This window comes from Notothenia rossii, assembly GCF_949606895.1.
Source record: "Notothenia rossii genome assembly, chromosome: 1".
Taxonomy (NCBI): Eukaryota; Metazoa; Chordata; class Actinopteri; order Perciformes; family Nototheniidae; genus Notothenia; species Notothenia rossii.
The window spans coordinates 87,571,818-87,590,993 of record NC_136912.1 but is presented as its reverse complement, the minus strand read 5'-3'; the positions used below and the strand labels follow the sequence as shown (position 1 = coordinate 87,590,993).

Here is a 19,176-nt window from a genome sequence, read left to right as displayed (position 1 = left end):
GGATGAGTACGGCGTTATGAGGACTAGCGGGACGAGGACACGAAGACGTGGAAGAGGGAAGAAGATGGACTTAGCTGACACTGAATGCTACACATGCGGAAATATGGGGCATATGGCTAGGACATGCCCTAACGAGATCCAAGCGAGGCGAGAGGATCGACGGTGGGACACGCCACACCGAGGAAGAGGCCGAGGCAGAGGGCTGGGCCGTGATCAGGTGAAGAAGGCAGACGGAGACACGGAGGATGATACCGGTTCATCATTCTTTTCCAAAATAAGTGACTGTCAAAATCAAGTGGGAAATAAGAGAGGTCTTATGGTTGACTGTGGTGCCACGACACACATGATTAATGACCCGGCAAAGTTTAAGACAATCGATAAGAGCTTTAGACCCGAGGACCATGTGATAGAGCTGGCAGATTGAACGAAAACGACCGAAATGGGCGAAGATGAGAGTAGAAGCCGAAGTTGTTCTGCTCGACAGCGAGGGACGGCAAGTGAAAACGAGGCTCAAACGAGCGCTTTACATCCCATCTTTTCCACAGGACATTTTCTCTGTGAAAGCAGCGACAGCCAGCGGAGCTGAGGTCCGCTTCAAGGACGGTGATGATTGGCTGATTCATCAAAAATGGTACTAAGTTTAAAATGGATGTGTATGGTAGGCTATATTACCTTAGCACAGTAGAGGATGAAAATACTGATGATGTTTGTAATGGTTGTCATGACATCCAGACATGGCATAGAATACTTGGTCATTGTAATTTTGAGGATGTGTCTAAACTTGAGAAAGTGGTTAAAGGTATGTCGATCAAAGGGAAACATGACATGTCTAACCATAACTGTGAAATATGTACGCGGGGAAAATGTACTCAAAACAGAAACAGGCAGGCAGATGCAGAAGCTAAGACAGTACTAGAGCTAGTACATACAGAGCTATGCGGTCCAGTAGAACCAGCAGATAAAGACGGGTACAGATATGCAATAGCATTTACTGATGACTATAGTGGGATGATTTTTCCCTACTTTATCAAAGCAAAGAGTGATACAGCAAAAGCTACTAAAAAATACATAGCGGATACTGCTCCATATGGACACATTAAGTGCATAAGATCTGACAACGGTACTGAATTTACCGGGCATGAGTTTCAAACTTTACTTAGGATTTAAGGGATAAGGCAAGACAAGTACCCCATACTCGCCTCACCAGAACGGTACTGCAGAGAGAGGTTGGAGGACCTTATTTGAGATGTCACGATGCATGCTATTAGAGAGTAACCTCCCAAAGCAGTTATGGACATATGCTGTACAAACAGCAGCACAGATACGTAACAGGTGTTACTGTAAGCGTCTAGAGTAGACACCATACCGTGTTTTTACTGGCAAAACACCCGACTTGTCCAACATGAAAATATTTGGCTCTGAATGCTACGGGTATAAGCAGGATAAGAAGAAGCTAGATTCTAGATGTGCAAAGGATAGGATTTTTGTAGGATACGACAAATATAGCCCAGCATTCCAAGTATTTTATCATGAGACAGGGAAAGTCCTGAAACATAGGCTGGTAAAATGTATCACAAAGAGTAGCGCAGATAGTCAGACTCAGACAAATCATAATGTGGATTTTGACACTTATGGAGAAACTATTCCCACAACACCAGCAGGGACAAAAATGGTGAACCAGAATCAGAGAGAGCCTAATGTGGGTGTACAGTCCTATAGTGAGGAGAATATTGAGGCTAGTCAGATCCAGACAGATGGTACTCAAAGAGAGCAGGGAGAGAGTGCATGACGCTATCCCACTAGACAAAGAAACGCTCCAGAATATTTAACGGAGTATCAGTGTAAGGCTGATTGTAATGATGAAGGTGAAAATGTAGATTATTTCTACAGGGTTTCTTGTGACGTACCCAAAACATACATGCAGGCTGTAGGCTCTAAGAAATCAAAAATGTGGGCTGATGCAATGAAATAGGAAATGAACTCTTTAACAGAGAATGAGACCTTCAGTCTGACCACACTGCCAAAGGGCAAGCAAGCAGTGGGAGGTCGTTGGGTGTATGCAGTAAAGGAAAGCCCAGACGGATCTGAGATTTTTAAAGCCAGATATGTAGCTAAAGGCTATAGTCAAGTAGATGGAATTGATTACAAGGAAACTTTTTCACTGACAGCAAATATGACTTCTGTACGTATACATTGATGCTGGTGGCTATACAGGATGATCTTATCCTACACCAAATGGATGTGAAGACAGCTTATCTCCACCAATAGACTGCGAGTTATATATGGAACAGCCCGAAAGTTTTGAGGCAAAATCTAAAACAGGGGAACACTTTGTGTGCAAACTCAAAAAGTCATTGAATGGTTTAAAGCAATCCGGGCGAAACTGGAACAAGTTACTGCATGATCATCTTACAGAGAATGGGTTTGTGCAAAATGATGCTGATCATTGTGCCTACAGAAAAGAGTCTGAGAATTGATATGGGTAGATGACCTACTTATAGCTGCCAATAACAACGGCTCACTCAGTGATGTCAAAGAGATGTTGAAGAGGAAGTTTAAAATGAAAGATTTGGGGGAACTTAAACACTTCCTAGGTATCGACTTTACACAGAGTGAGGGGGAGATCAAAATGAGCCAAAACAGACACATAGCAAAGATGCTAGAGAGGTTTGGCATGTCAGAGTGCAAACCAAGGTGAACTCCATGTGAGCAAAAGTTACATTTTGACACTGAGGGTGAAGTTATCGATTCAACAGGATACAGAGAGATAGTAGGTAGCTTGGTATACATTATGACATGTACTAGACCTGATCTGAGCTGGATTGTGAGTAAACTATCACAACACTTAGCAGAACCAAAACAACTACATTGGGCTGCAGCAAAACAACTGTTGAGGTATCTAAAGGGTACAATCGACCAAGAGCTACATGACAAGAAAAGTGTGGAAAGCCTAAAGCTTGAGGGATACAGTGATGCTGATTGGGCAGCCGATCAAAATGATAGGAGAAGCACAACTGAATATTGTTTCAGCTTAACTGAAAATGGTCCAGTTATATCCTGGAAAAGCAGGAAGCAGCCAACAGTGGCGCTATCGACCTGTGAGGCCGAGTACATGGCATTAGCAGCTGCTACTCAAGAGAGCATGTACCTTGTACAGTTATTAAAAGGGGTAGACCATAATAGCCCACATGTACCAGTGAAGATATACGAGGACAACCAGCCAGCCATAGCTCTATCCAAAAACCCTGTATCCAGACAGAGAAGCAAGCATGTAGACATCAAATACCATTTTGTACGATCTGCACATGCTGAGGTGAAGATATCTATTACATATTGTCCTACTGCAGACATGGTAGCAGATGTCCTAACCAAGCCGTTGACAAAGGCACAATTTGACAAGTTCAAAGGGTATTTGTTTGGAGAGTAATGTAAATTGCAGGTATACAAATTGAAAACTGCTAGAGAAGCTTTTGTTTTGTTTATTTGGATTCTGTGTACCACTGTAGAGAGTTATCAACATGTCTCTAAGTGTGAGTGTTGAGCATATTTGTATAATATCAAAGTCATGTTTATGTTCATGTGTATGACATCATCATAATGTGCCTGAAACGTGGTGATGCTAATGAGCATGCGCAGAAACAATAAACGGCTCTTACTCCAGGCCAAACTCTGAGCAATAGTGGTCGTGTGTTTTTCTGACCGTTAGCATACTTACACTACTTTGCTGAATTATGTCTCACGCAACAGTTTGAAAAATGAATTCTTCATATATGATAAATGATAGACCTATAACATTTTATTTATGGTATTATTTCCACATATTTCTCTCCATTCTTCCTTCTGCCAACGGTGTCGCAGTTTCTCGTCCCTCCCGTTTTTGTGCTTAGTGCGTACGCATGGGTTAGAGTTTGCGTGGAGGACCGCATGTTTTCCCGTCAAGTTAGTATTTTATAAATCACAAATATTGCGTAGAAACTGGCGTACGCCATTTTTTGAGCATATATCCCTTTATAAATGAGGCCCCTGGATCTGTTGTATGAAGCGATGCCTAGCAGAGGTAAGCACACATCAAATGTTCAGGAAATGGTTTATACAGCGAAAATCAAAGCTGACGATCTCTTGGTTTGATATGTTTTCTCCCCAGACAACATGGACATAAGAAAAAAAATGTCAAAGAAGAGGAAAGTAAGTCATCAGCTGGTAGCAGTTCATCAGTTAACAGTGATGGCGGCGGCGGCAAAAGCGTCTCACTTCTGGAGAGGAGTTTCGTCTTTATGTCATGATAGAGAGATACAAATACTGAATAGTTTAGATGAGAAAAGGCATCGAAATGCCAGGTTACTAGTGTAAGCATTGGGTTGAGACGTCATGTGTTGTGAGCATGCGCAGTCTGTCCTGGTGTGGTGAAGGAGAGCGTGGTGACTGTACAATAATAAACGGAGGCGCTATCTGGGACGCTCCAAAAAGTACTAAGTTCCTGAGTTTTTGTTACACAGAAGTATCATTGAAGCCTTAACACCTCGGACGTTACACTGGTATTTATCATGTAAACAGGGAACATGAATAACCCGATCTCTCTGTGCTCATGTAAACACCATGATGTCCATGTAGAGATGCAGTCAGTGTGTTTTACTGGAGCCTCAGTTCGATAAGAGATTATTTTCTGAGTTCTTTAACTTCGGTACTCTCTCTCAAAATGTTAATGTGCATCATGTTTTAATTATACTTCGTATCATTCAGAAGCTTTTTGTGTGTGTTTATGTTTTACTGAGTGCTTATAGGCAATTTCCATCCCAGTATTCAGTTAACTATTTTTTTTCTGTGCACATTACATAGACTAGCTAATATTCTACCTACTGCTTGGGACTTTGAGTCTTCAAAATGTCCAATGTCACAGACTGGGACTTACTTTAGAGTCAGTTGTATTTACATTCAGTATGACTTGTTATGATTCAATGTGAAAGAGTATATTGCTCAATAAATAATGATCACTTCACCACCTCTCTTGACCTCTAGGCGCTTGAGAGTGAGTCAGAGACAGAATACAGGCACAGTGGAGAGAGGTCCATTGCTGAGGTGAGTGATGAAAGGGAGTTTAGAGTAAATTGTGATGTAGACTCTCATCCATGCTCTCATCCCAGAATTCCAAGGAAATCAGTGGGGATATTGAACAGGAAACATTTCAGTCAAGGGGCATCATATGACCAATATAGACTGAAGGGCAACATTTATTTGAACATTTAAGTCAATGATACCATTCCTAGGTGAACTTAACATCTGTATGGAGTCAGATCAGTCTCAATATTAATAAATGCTCACAGAAGGATTCACAAATGTATTTTGCGATTTATATATAAATGACTCTCCACAACAATATCTCTCAATGCACTCACAAATATTTATTGTTGTATATAAATGTGGACGACGCCCGGAGAGCAGCGGGAAGAGAGGACTTCACCTTCGGGGCGCAGACAGCAGACAGCATACGCCAGCTGGTCAGCGCAGCAGCAGCAGGCCAAAAGGAAGGGACAGGTGCGTCGTCCCACATTATCAACGACAGGAACCGATTCAAAAACTTTGACAGCACCTTCGAGCCGGAGAGACACAGCATGGAGCTGGCAGACGGGAAGCGCACTTTCGGGTTGGCGCACGGGAGAGGAGACGCACAGGTATGCCTCATAGACAGTGAGGGGCGCCGGTGTACAGTGACGTTGAAGAACGCCCTCTACATACCCTCGTTCCCCCAAGAACTATTTTCTGTCAAATCTGCTACTGCAAATGGTGCCAAGGTGTTCTTCAATGAAGGTAACGATGTTCTTGTGGAGCCTGATGGTACGAGATTTAACATTAAGGTGTACAAGAGAATGTATTATCTACAAACAGAATGTAATGAAAATGATGTGTGTAATGTCAGTCATGATATTCAGACATGGCATGAGATCATGGGTCATTGTAATTATTATAGGATATACTGAAGCTGCAGGCGGTAACAGTAGGCATGCACATTAACGGTGAAAAGCATAGACCTAACAAAGAATGTGATGTGTGTACAAAGGGAAGGTTCACTCAAACAAGGAACAGAGGTCCCACAGAAAAAGGAAAGACACCACTTGAGCTAGTTAACACAGATCTAGCCGGTCCAGTAACTAATGAGTCCATAGGTGGCTTTAAATATATGCAGTCTTTCAGAGATGTGTGTACAGGGGCAGTGTTTGTTTACTTTCTCAAAGCAAAGAGTGATGCACTTCAGGCCACAGAGAAATTCCTTGCAGATGTAGCTCCGTATGGCAGTGTAAAATGCCTTAGGTCCGACAACGGAACAGAGTTTACAAATAGAGAGTTTCAGTCACTGCTGAGAAGGAACAAGATCAGACACGAAACTTCCTGTCCTTACTCCCCGCACCAGAACGGGATAGCTGAGAGGGAAGGGCGCACTCTTTTTGAAATGGCTAGGTGTAAGCTAATAGACGGTAACTTACCTAAGAGTCTATGGCATTATGCGGTCCAAGAAGCAGCTTACACCAGAAATCGGTGTTTTAACAAGCATACGGGCACCACCCCATATACAGCACGGACAGGAAAAAGGTGTGATCTAGCCAGGATGCACAAGTTTGGGTCAGTGTGTTAAGCTTACCAACAGGACTGTTGCTCTTCTGTGGGATCAGCAAAATGCTGTGATAACTTACAAAACATAGGTCAGGGCGAGTACATGTTGTCAAATAAATGAGGCTGCCTACAGCTTCTCTATACATTTTTACATCCGTCAATTTTTGTGTGTCCTCATTTTCCTGATTCAGGGGATATCATGGCCTCTTTAAAGGTCTGAGGTACACCACTCACTACTCTGTTGAGAAAGTAAACAAACACTGCCCCTGTACACACATCTCTGAAAGACTGCATATATTTAAAGCCACCTATGGACTCATTAGTTACTGGACCGGCTAGATCTGTGTTAACTAGCTCAAGTGGTGTCTTTCCTTTTTCTGTGGGACCTCTGTTCCTTGTTTGAGTGAACCTTCCCTTTGTACACATCATATTCTTTGTTAGGTCTATGCTTTTCACCGTTAATGTGCATGCCTACTGTTACCGCCTGCAGCTTCAGTATATCCTCGTAATTACAATGACCCATGATCTCATGCCATGTCTGAATATCATGACTGACATTACACACATCATTTTCATTACATTCTGTTTGTTGATAATACATTCTCTTGTACACCTCAATGTTAAATCTCGTACCATCAGGCTCCACAAGAACATCGTTACCTTCATTGAAGAACACCTTGGCACCATTTGCAGTAGCAGATTTGACAGAAAATAGTTCTTGGGGGAACGAGGGTATGTAGAGGGCGTTCTTCAACGTCACTGTACACCGGCGTCCCTCACTGTCCATGAGGCATACCTGTGCGTCTCCTCTCCCGTGCGCCAACCCGAAAGTGCGCTTCCCGTCTGCCAGCTCCATGCTGTGTCTCTCCGGCTCGAAGGTGCTGTCAAAGTTCTTGAATCGGTTCCTGTCGTTGATAATGTGGGACGACGCACCTGTGTCCACGATCAGTCCCTTCCTTTTGGCCTGCTGCTGCTGCGCTGACCAGCTGGCTGTCTGCGCCCCGAAGGTGAAGTCCTCTCTTCCCGTTGCTCTCCTGGCGTTGTCTCGACTCGCCTCACGTCCTAGGGAAACACCATGTGATCAAAAGCTAGACTACAATGAGGATGCACAAAAATTGACGGATGTAAAAATGTATAGAAAAGCTGTAGGCAGCCTCATTTATTTGACAACATGTACTCGCCCTGACCTATGTTTTGTAGTGAGTAAGTTATCACAGCATTTTGCTGATCCCACAGAAGAGCACTGGATTACAGCAAAACATGTTTTCCGTTATCTTAAAGGTACAGCAGATAAACAGCTTTGTTACAGAAAGAGCAGCGAGGGCTTAGGGCTTCAAGCCTATAGTGACGCAGATTGGGCGGCAGACGCCACAGACAGGAGAAGTACCACAGGGTATTGTGTGAGTATGGGTACAGACAGCTCACTGGTTTCATGGAAAACAAAGAAACAGCCCACAGTGGCACTATCAACTTGTGAAGCCGAATATATGGCTCTAGCCTTGACAATACAGGAATGTATTTATCTGGAACAACTGCTCGAAGGAATGGATACCTATGTATATAAGAAAACTGTTGTTTACGAAGACAACCAGGGAACCATTGCACTTGCCAGAAACCCTGTGTGCCGAGAGAGGTGTAAACATGTGGATATAAAATATCACTTCATTAGATTTGTCATCAGAGAAGGAAAGATGACATGGTTTACTGTCCTTCAGATGACATGGTTGCAGACGCTATGACCAAGCCTGTCTCCAAACTGAAATTGAAAAAATGTGCAGGGGTCATGTTCGGTGTGTAAAATATTGCCTACTATGTAATATTGACTGCCATGTTCTTTTGATGTTTTGAACTGTTATTTTTCTTGGAAAAGTTGTACAGTATACACGTCATTCAAAAGTGGGAGTGTTAAGTGTAAGTATTAATATGTCTGCATGTAACTGCACTATAACTGTTCCACAGTAACAGGGCGCTATAGGCGTAAGGAGGCGCAGCTATTGTAGCTGACGTCAGGTATCAGATATAAGGGATTGTTCCCTCCCCTTCTATCTCTCTCTCTCTAGCTCTCATGAAGAGCAGGTCAAGTGGTGCAATGCACATATGAAAATAAACCACGCCAGTTAAGGCTAAAGAAGACCTCGTCGTCATGACCAGTTTATTGCTATACATGTGACTCTGTCAACAACCAGAATACAGGAAATCTATATTTTTTTTCGTGGTGGGGGACCCCCACACCCCCCGTTAAAAATGTCCCCCCCGCATTCAGGATGCTTCCTACGCCCATGCTTCAATTTGACATGCATAGGAGGGGTAAGATTATTTTTCTGATAAAAGTTGAACATGTTGAACTAGTTCTACTCGATGTGGGCGGAGCCGAAGGACAACGTGACGGAGTGCTTAAACTGGATACAATGGATTCTTTCCCATTATATTTATTTTGTCATTTAAATGAACTGAATAAGCTTTATTGTTTCAAATGTACAGACATTTTCATTTTAATATAGTTTAACTTACATCGGCTACACATGGTTACATTCTTCTACTGCTTTACTCCAAACGTTTCCCCTGACATCTGATTTGATGTAGGCCTATTATGATACTTAATGGTACATCTATATAACGTCTTTCTGTAGAGTCAAACATTTTTATTTAATGAAGACACAATTTTATTAATATGTGCATTCATGCTTTTCAAAAGTTCAAAGGATCAAACGTTCCCTTGCTTTTGTATCCACAAGCTATTACTATTTTCGTTTTAGATTAAGTATGTACTTTCACCCAGGAACCACTCACTAATAGTGTTGCAAATATGCCAAGTAAGGGCTATTGGTCAATAACTAGATTTCTTATACATAATTTAAACTTCATGATATGCTTCCTCATAATCCTGTATAAAGAACTACAACATATTTGACATTTTCCTTGAGACGCCTTTCAAAAAAAATCTGCTTCAAATATTTCTTGTGCGAAATAACACATAAGGTGACAAAGTTGGTATTTAAGTCGAAATACATGCAAAACGAGAATTAGAGCGAATCTGCTGCTCTTAAATACCACTAACGCTGCCTTTTGAAAGGGCAACTTTATTGACACAGCCCTTGTACACGCAGTGTTGTCCTTCAGCATAGCCTTCATTCAAGCTTTTTTCTGGCGTAACTGGAATAACCCTGCGTTGAAGGACACTGCACCACTGTGGACCATGGCGGCAAAGATTCTGCCCGTAGTAAAGTAAGTAATTGTAATTTTACTCGTAATTTCCATTATGTTTTTGATGCAGTGGGGCGTGCTAGCCGCTCCATTAGCCATGTAGCTTAGTGACGCAAAGCTAACTCAGTGTGCCGGAGAGATTTCCAGCTGTCATGAACCACTGTGATTACTGGATAGATAGCTTAGTCTGTTTAATAGATCACTATTTAGCTTATCATAGTCTTACCTGGAACGTTATACATTGCACTTTAACTGTAGCTTTATACACACCAAGCTTCTTCGTTCACCAACGTGAGCTAATGTTGTATAACTAGCTAACGATACTAGCTAACCGTTGAATAGTTAACTGATTATTTATAGATAGATACTTTATTCATCACTGTTCTATAAAAAGCCAAAATACTACAGCAACTTCAGAGACACTTTAAGCTGTGCACCGCACTAATGGTAACATTTTAAGCGTGTTATTCATCTGTTTGACATATATTTGACAGGATACTGAGGTGGGTTTTCTTGGTTTGTTGCTTGACTGCCTCTCTCCCCATATGTTTAGACTGGCCACCAAGGTGACCATTGCAGGAGGAGCTCTCTACGTCGCCTACGGCTCTGGCCTGTTAGGAAGCAGCGAGCAGGGCTCCGTGGCCCTGGGGAAGGCCAAGGCTGCGATCCCCCCCGCCGTACAGGAGTGGATGAAGTACTTTGGCCTGGAGGTACAGATAAGATCCTCTACTTATGATATGGGCTGGTAGTAGGCATGGCCTTGCAACTATAGGACAATATAAAAAGCAAACTCATTTATATCTATATTTGTTTTTGAAATGTGCCTGCAGTAGCTAAAAAGGTAAACACTTTAAACACTGCTGATGATGCTATATTTGTAGACATGGATATTATGTTCTATTCTATTGTCCTACCATCTCACAGTCCTCCCAAACATCATTTTAATTCACTTTTACAAGATGAAAATAATGTATTGTTACATTCAATTAAAAGTTCTCAGTTGTGTTTACTACAAACCAGACCAAGTTATTTAAAAGTAACAATCATAAACCAATGGAATCACTAAATGTGTTGTTTTTTTTGGATTATTTTTAAACAAGCTTTGATCTGACCCATTCAAATCTACCAGCTCATTTGTATTCTTTCCCATTAAACAAACTATAATGACTTTCCAGGTACAAGGCCCGGTAACAAAAAACATAAGATGAAGATAACTGTCAAATTATTCTTAAAAATATCCAAATGATTTCAGTATATATTCCTATTCTGGTGGAATTCTGGAGTATCATGCCCACCATTTTTTAAGATAATGTATAAGGTAGTATTGGGAGTCATAAGCCAAACTAATATCTCTCAGATTGCACACTGTCTATTTGCACTGGTGTTACACCATTTCATATAAATGCAATATAGTATACATATTTACAATTCATGTAAGCAAGTCCTGTGGTGTTTCAAACTAACAGACCTCTTCTCATCCCCTCCTCAGGCTCAGCTTCCAACCATACCTACAGTGGAGTTTTCTCCCGTTCAGGCGTGGAACTCTGGTAAGAACTGAAAGAAAACTTGTTCCCTTTTTTTGAAGAGATTGTAACACGTCTGATACCGTCATGAATTTGTTCTTAATGCCCACATTTGAAATGGTGGCAGTGACTTAGATATAGTGATATAGTTAGCATTTCATTTGGTCTGTTATCAATTGAAGCATCACTACCATCGCTCCAATATAATTGTTGTTGTATTGGTTTATACCTGTAATGCTTTGAATGTATTTCCGATATCTCTAAACCAAACCATTGATTTGTATTGCAGGGGTGCGGAAAACCATTTCAACTCTTTCAGAGGCGCCAACAAACGCAGTTGGATACACAAGTCAAGGTTTTCAGTACATGAAAGACCTGACGAAGTAAACGGGACCTCAACCTGGACAACCTGACATTTATTCATGTTTTTGAGTTTTGCACTTGAGAAATTACTTCTTCAAAAGTTGTTTCCCCTCCCAGGAAAGAAGAAACTCCCAACATAGAAGGAAACAGTTCAGCTATAAGGAGTGGAGACTGAATGTGTGCTTTGGTTCTCTAAATGTTAGCGGCATTCGTTTTGAGTTGTTTTGTACATAATGCTTGGAAGCTAAATGTATTTTAAAAAAACAAATTATTTTTTTCATTTTGTGTATTCCATCCAAATTAATTTTGCTCAATACTGTCTAATAATCAGTATTTCACCCTCCTTTGTTCTCAAACAATCCAAGTAATCTTATGAAGAGAATGTCTGTATATTGTATATATATGCAATTTCAAAAGTTGTCACAAAAAATACATCAATCTTAAAACAAGTCACGTCTTTAGTTTGATTTATTAAGGAAAGAATATACTGTGTGTTGATCAATAATAAATAATAATAGATTTAATTTATTAGTGCTTTTACAGGTGCTCAAAGATGCTTTACAGATAATAGTGAAGAAAAAAGAAAAGAGAAGAAAGGAACAACAAATAAATATATAGTTAAAGTCAAATAATACAAAAACAATCACACATCAAGGCAGCGTGTCTTAAGAACAAGACCAGACAAATGTGCAAAAATCTTTATTACTCATGACAGAATAATAACGACACAAATTGCCTGTTGATGCTGCTACATCTTGGAACAGGAGGTGATTCAAAGCATAAAGAATAGCGCTTACAGTCATTTGTAACTCCACTTTACACAACACAGAAACACTACACAGCACCACTAGTGGTGATGTACAGTGAGAACCTTTTTTTTTTTTAATGTAGGTTAAACTAACGGTACCTATTCTGCCACACATTGTCACTTCCCTACTGTCAAAATAAGGTTTAAATATCTCCAGACACTCTGATCAGATAATGCATGCAGTGTTTTGAAAGCTAAAAATAACAGGAACAGTTAAACCACTGATTGACTAGTTAACTGAGGGATACACTTGAAGAAGACTGACGGGGCTAGACCAATTCAGCAACTGAAAAAGTGTGGATGAAACCAATTTTGTAAGCATACATGTTGGCAAGAGACTAAGTTATAAAGCCTATAACCAGAGTTAGTGAGTTACTGTCAACACACTGTTATTTTTTCAGTTGAATATACCTGTTATAATTCTTGGAAATAAACAACCCTTTCACTAAAAGCTGGTGCTGTTTGGATGAGAAATGTATATAAATGAGAGTAACCACTACAAGCAACATTACAAGGCATTTTACACAAGTCTTACATATTGAATACTGTCATTTGAACATATTGCAACACATTTGTCTTTTTTTCTTCATGCGTATAATATAAAGCATTTATTCCGCCACATGTTCTCTGAAGGAAAAAGCATTTTGGGGAAACTACGGTTGTGGTCAAAAGTTTGCATACACTTGTAAAGAACATGTATTTCATGACAGTCTTGACTTTTCAATCATTTCTACAACTCTTATTTTTCTGTGACAGTGATTGGAGCACATACTACTTTGTCACAAAACAAAAATCATGAAGTTTGGTTATTTAATGAATTTATAATGAGTCTTCTGAAAATGTGATCAAATCTGCTGAGTTAAAAAAATATACATACAACTAACTAAACAAATTGGTCACATGTCCCTTGGCCATTTTCACCTCAATTAGGCGCTTTTGGTAGCTTCTGGTTGAATCTTTGACCCCTCCTCTTGACACAATTGGTGCATTTCAGCTAAATGAGTTGGCTTTCTGACATGGATTTGTTTCTTCAGCACTGTCCACATGTTCTTGGTCTGGTTTAAGTCAGGATTTTGGGAAGCTTTTCTAAAACCTTAATTCTAGCCTGATTTAGCCAATCCTTTCCACTTTCTTTGTGTGTCTGTGGTCATTGTCCTGTTGGAGCACTCAACTGCACCCAAGACCCAACCTTCTGGCTGATGATTTTAGGTTCTCCTAAATAATTTGGAGGTAATCCTTTCTTCATTATTCCATCGACTTTAGGAAAAGCACCAGTTCCATCGGCGGCAAAACACGCTCAGCGCATAACAGTAGCACCACCATGCTTGACGGTAGGCATAGCGATGTTGGTGTTAAAGGCCTCACTTTCTCTCCTCCAAACATATTTCTGATCATTGTGGCCAAACAGATACATTTGACTTTCCTCTGACCCCAGAGCTTTACTCCAGAAGGCCTTTTCTTCGTCCATTTGATCAGCAGCAAACTTCAGTCGAGCCTCAATGTGCCGCTTCCTTCCTGCACGGCAGCCTCTCAGCCCATAGTCATGTAAAAACACGCTTGACTGTGGACACTGACACCTGTGTTCCAGCAGCTTCTAATTCATTGCGGACCTGCTTTTGAATGGTACTCTGTTGACTCTTGACCATCCTGACCATTTTTCTCTCCGTAGCAGGTGATGGCTTGCGTTTCCTTCCTGATCATGGCAGTGACGCAACTGTGCCATGCACTTTATACCTACAAACAACAGTTGATCTTGGGACCTGTAGCTGCTTTGAAATGGCTACAAGGGACTTTCCTGACTTATTGAAGTCAATGATCCACTTTTTCAGATCCATGTTGAGGCTCCTTTGACCTTTCCATTGTAGTGATGTGGATGATTTTAACGATTGTATCATATGAACCCTATTTCAATGGGTTACCTGCTATAGTCAATTATAATCACTCACATGAAGTTAAGAGGCCATGTCACAAAGTTAATTTGATTAAAACAACTGTCTGCATCCCAAAAATGGATAATTCATGTTGCTGTATGTATATTTTTGACCCAGCAGATTTGATCACATTTTCAGAAAACCCATTATAAATGAATAAAAGAACCGAACGTCATGATTTTTGTATGTGCTCCAATTACTGTCACAGAAAAATAAGAGTTGTAGAAATGATTGAAAAGTCAAGGCTTTCATGAAATAGATGTTCTTTACAAGTGGATGTAAACTTTTGACCACAACTGTATATAGCGTACTATAACCTAAACATGTAAACTTTATACAATAAAGTGCTCCCCGAAGATCAACAGTGAGCTTATACAACCAATGAAGTGTGTAATATTTAAAGAACATTTGATACTGCATTAACAGCAAAACACAGCACTCATAAACTGATGGTTGCAAAACTTTCCTCAAGCTGTCAGTGTCCTTACATCTGAATGAAATCCAAATAGCAGCCTTCATACGCAAAGATTTAATAAGGGCGTAGATGGTGGAGATATAGTATTTACAATATTGCAAAATGACAAGCCGGAAGGCACTTTATGATTTGTGTGGGATCTAATTGATATGAGAATTTGGCAAACTGTGTGTTCTCCACCAGTGCAAAGTATCTTATAACTTGCTAAATATGGTGCAACGGTGCAGGAGAATCTTTATACAAAGCATAATTCATCTAAAAGACTTTTGTAAATATAAGGGACCCCTTTTACAATGCTGATATCAGCCATTCCTCCCATTATTAACAATAATTGTATACTATTGTTACACGATTACAATACACATATTCATCTGCCCATTTCATTGAATAAATGCCTCAGTGGAATGTGTCTATCCCAAACGTAATGTGTATATCGTGCTTACTAGCTATTTAGTAGATCCAAAGAAAAGTGTCTTCATAGGAATATTTTGAGCAGCTTTTTAGTCACACTTTGATTTAATAAGGACAATTACTCCAAGGACAGATTAGCGAACATCTCAAGGAAAAACAAAACCAAATGCAGAAATCAACTGCCCTCTTTGCAGCTGTTGGGCCATCCTGAACTGTCCAACCTTAAATAAAAATGCAGAGCAGCAACAATAAAAACAAGTTGACTCCATCTCCTTGCGATAGCCGAGCATAGCGGTGCTACAGTTCTGCTGTGCATATGAAAAACAGATTGCACTTTCTTCTGAACAATAAAGCGTTTGAACTATTCAACCCTGCCATGGCTTTGGATAACAGATTATAACGATGAGTGGAACAGACGCAGATGGAGGGAGGCTGGAGAGTGAGATCAAGTGTCCACTATGCCTAGGTGGTTTTCACCAGGTCATAGACATGGATATGAAAGTCATCATCATATTTGATATAGTAGACAGAGGGCTTGGCTGGGACCTGGTAGATGACCAGGCCTGTTCTCTTCACACCTTTGTCAGTAACATACTCCACCTGTTTCCCCACCAGACTCTCCGTCTCTTCTCCGGGCTTCCTGTCTGCAGGCAACAGGTGTTTGTTTTCTGAGGAGTGAAACATTACAGCGTTACATGTGAGTAAGTCCAAGTTAGTTTGATATTTGCTTGTGTGTAACTCACCAAACACGGCCTACTTAAAGTATCTCAAAGTGGATACAACACACAGTGGTTTGTTTTTCAAGCAAAATGTGCACTGAAAATGATTAAAACCAAGAGTTCTTTATTATTCTAGAAAAGATCTATCCCAAAATCTTATTCATAAAAATAATAGGATGTGATAACTGTCATAAGAAGTATACATCCCAATTTTCCCATTCCAGTCTTAATTTCTCTTTAGACAACTTTAAACTTTTTTTTAGATAACTTTTAAGCATGTAATCTCTATAATATAAATAATGATGGCAACACATCTTTAAAATAACAAACAATATGAGCTTTTAAATGTGTTCAATATTCAGATTGGATAGCATTCAACCTCAGACACAATATATCTCTTATCTCCAAACACAACTCCAAGCGTAACTTTAAATTATGTACTTTAGCCTGTTTACTATTACCAGTATAATTATTTGATGAATACTATTGATAAATACAGACTTCTAAGACAACCATGAACTCACATGCTATCCATGTCAAATAAGTTTAAACAGTCCTCCAACGTAGAAAATGAATTTCCATCACATAGCAGATCTTGATTTATAAAGCTTTAGGACACAGTTATTGAAGACTTAAGAAAGCCTTGTTGAGTATCAATCGGTCTTTGTTCAAAAAAAATCCCCAGTACCTGCTTCAGGCAGAATCCTGAGGTCTCCGTCAGCATAGTCGTCCCACAGCTGGTACATATAAAGCACGGGGTCCTTTTCATAAGTGATATAATACCAGTTGGTCATGATGGGAGCTCTGGAGAGGACCATGCCTCTCCACTCGTTCTTCTCTCCATCCTCCTTTTCAAACAGATGCTCCACAGCTTTGCCCACCAGCTCCTCCGCCCCTGGTGGCATCTTGATCTTGTTGTTTACTTTGGAGACACAGCCACAAACGATGGAAACATTAAAAGTGAGAAACATGGCGATTTGTTACCAAACTGCAGGTAAACATGAATAGCATCTTCATTATATGACAAATGTTTCTCTTTGTTAATAAGTCTAAAACTACACGGTGCAGATTAACGAGAGGTGTGGTAACTCACCAACTTTTTCTGACAGGACCTGCAGGTTCGACACTCTCTCGTCCTTGAACAGCTCGATGCCATAGACGCAGTCGAAGCCGTCATACTTCACCATGAAGAGAGAAGTGTTCACACTCAGCCTGTCCAGTACCGTTCCCTTCCATTTGCTCTGGTTCCCCTTCTCACGCCAGTTATGCTGAATGCGGACTCCCAAAATGCTGTTGGGATCCGGGGTCAATGTGTCACTCAGCTCCCCGCTACTCCGCTTTCTGAGAAAACAGGAATATTAAGGGCTGTGCGTCTGTTGTCGCCATTAAAAAATACTCTGTTGTTTTGTATACAGCTGTTTATTTGAATGCAGTGGGATTTTTTACCATTTACATTATGTTATAAAACCACCTCTAATAACTGTTAAACTATATTTTAAAACAACCATTAATGGCCTCATGTGATGACATAGCTTTGTTTCAACATACCTGCCTCTTTTCTTGGACATGCCTCCAGAAAGTCAAAGGCTACTGATAAAGAGAAAGACAGGGACACGTTTCAGTGATTATGAGAGAGTATGACAGCTGCCATACCTCTATGTCCTGTATATAACCTATATAACAGCATGAGGAAGGCCTCTGCTCCAGCTAAGAGGCTGTCCTCTCTACAGAAACCTGTGACAGACTGCAGGCTGCTCAACAGAGACTGACAACTGCAGCAGCCAATAGATTAGCAAGCAGGAATAACTTCCTGGGTATTTACTCTAACTACACAGACATGGAGGTCATATCTGGTGCGAGACTTGGTCATATTTCTTACACAACTTCACCTCCGTTAAGGATTTAAAACACAATCTGGCAGACACAACTTCAATATGTCAGCCATTTCACTGTAGCTGACATATTACAGTATACAACGTTAGCCGGTTACATGTGACTGTAAATAACTTGAATAATAGCAGCATACATGAACAATATATTGAGGTGAGTACTATAAACCACGTTATAAGGCATGCCGTATACCACCTGTCCTGGACTTAATCCAACACACCTACACCTCACTGTACGTTATCAATAAAGCTAGCTCTCCCTCAATGCAGATGTGAAGGCAGCTAGCTAAACCCGTGTTCCTGAAACCAGGTATCACACACCAGCAACAACTGGGTGGTTACAGCCCATTTTCTCCCCACGTAACATCTCTCCATTACCTTTACGCAGATTTCATATCAGTATTGTTCAGTTCGTCTGGCAGGGAAATGCTGCCACACACCAGCCCGCCTATGTAAATCTCGCGAAACCTGTGGAAAATGGGAGATGCGGAGACGAGACTCTAGTTCCCAGGGAGCCTTCGGTTGCCACGACCACAGAGAAAGACAGCAACACTCGCGCAATGAACGCTGGGAAATTGTGTTTTAATGACAATGATGTGGACTTTTTTTAACAACCGGAGTTACACAGGTGTTGTGCTGCATGCTGCGTTCGAGTGTTTTCGGAAATAGCGTCATTACGGTATTATAGCGCATGATAGACATGAAAAGGTACACAGCAACAAACCACAGCAGGAGAGTGAGGTCGGAATTTTCTGTGACGCAAGACTCGCCAATAATTTGACTTAAAGGGGCAGAGAACGTTAAGGAGATTTTAAAGTTAGAAAAGCAACATTAGCATAAAATGTGGTGTTTGGACTGTATTGCCAAGCATACTCTTTCTTTAACATGTAAATGCAACTTTAGGTCTTTCACAACAATTAGCAAATCAAGTTTGATCCACATGTTAAATACATTGCACTGTATTGAAATGGTGCAAGGGCCGTAATGACCACATTTTAAATGTATCTTGAATTATGAACTGAATGCCCGCAATACAATTGTTCCAGTAATCTACAGGGTCGTTAGACAGCTACAATGACCTCTTGCCTAGCATTTAGGGCAGGGTTAGTGAGCATGGGCAAATCAATGGTAAAATCAGCTGTGCCACTGACTTTAATGATGTCTCAAAGTGAGGTGTTCATACTTTATCTGTGAAAACGTTCGTGAAATACGCCCTTTTTTTTTTTTAACAAATTCAACATGATATA

The 19,176-nt window shown here is 40.6% G+C and overlaps 3 protein-coding genes across 5 annotated transcripts; 1 reads left to right on the top strand and 2 right to left on the bottom strand.

The window, feature by feature from the left end:
* Positions 1-6,944: 6,944 nt before the first annotated feature.
* Positions 6,945-10,296, bottom strand: LOC307014444 (uncharacterized protein). Its single transcript, XM_079642343.1, has 2 exons — positions 10,037-10,296; positions 6,945-7,668 (listed from the first exon to the last, which is right to left on the bottom strand). The coding sequence occupies exons 1-2, from the start codon at positions 10,050-10,052 to the stop codon at positions 6,962-6,964; spliced, it is 723 nt and encodes a 240-aa protein (XP_079498469.1). The 5' UTR covers positions 10,053-10,296; the 3' UTR covers positions 6,945-6,961.
* Positions 9,672-12,145, top strand: micos13 (mitochondrial contact site and cristae organizing system subunit 13). Its single transcript, XM_079642955.1, has 4 exons — positions 9,672-9,831; positions 10,364-10,520; positions 11,300-11,357; positions 11,623-12,145. The coding sequence occupies exons 1-4, from the start codon at positions 9,803-9,805 to the stop codon at positions 11,718-11,720; spliced, it is 342 nt and encodes a 113-aa protein (XP_079499081.1). The 5' UTR covers positions 9,672-9,802; the 3' UTR covers positions 11,721-12,145.
* Positions 12,146-12,379: 234 nt separating this feature from the next.
* LOC307014505 (spindlin-W-like) lies at positions 12,380-18,638 on the bottom strand. Of its 3 annotated transcripts, none has more exons than XM_079642466.1 (5): positions 18,308-18,638; positions 17,589-17,627; positions 17,134-17,381; positions 16,729-16,962; positions 12,380-15,989 (listed from the first exon to the last, which is right to left on the bottom strand). In XM_079642466.1, exons 2-5 carry the CDS (start codon positions 17,606-17,608, stop codon positions 15,784-15,786), a joined length of 708 nt encoding a protein of 235 aa, XP_079498592.1. In that variant the 5' UTR covers positions 17,609-17,627; positions 18,308-18,638; the 3' UTR covers positions 12,380-15,783. The 3 variants fall into 3 exon arrangements, with proteins under 3 accessions (XP_079498592.1, XP_079498591.1, XP_079498593.1); XM_079642465.1 differs by having other exon boundaries at positions 17,589-17,630; positions 18,308-18,636; XM_079642467.1 differs by lacking the exon at positions 17,589-17,627 and having other exon boundaries at positions 18,308-18,634.
* Positions 18,639-19,176: the final 538 nt, after the last annotated feature.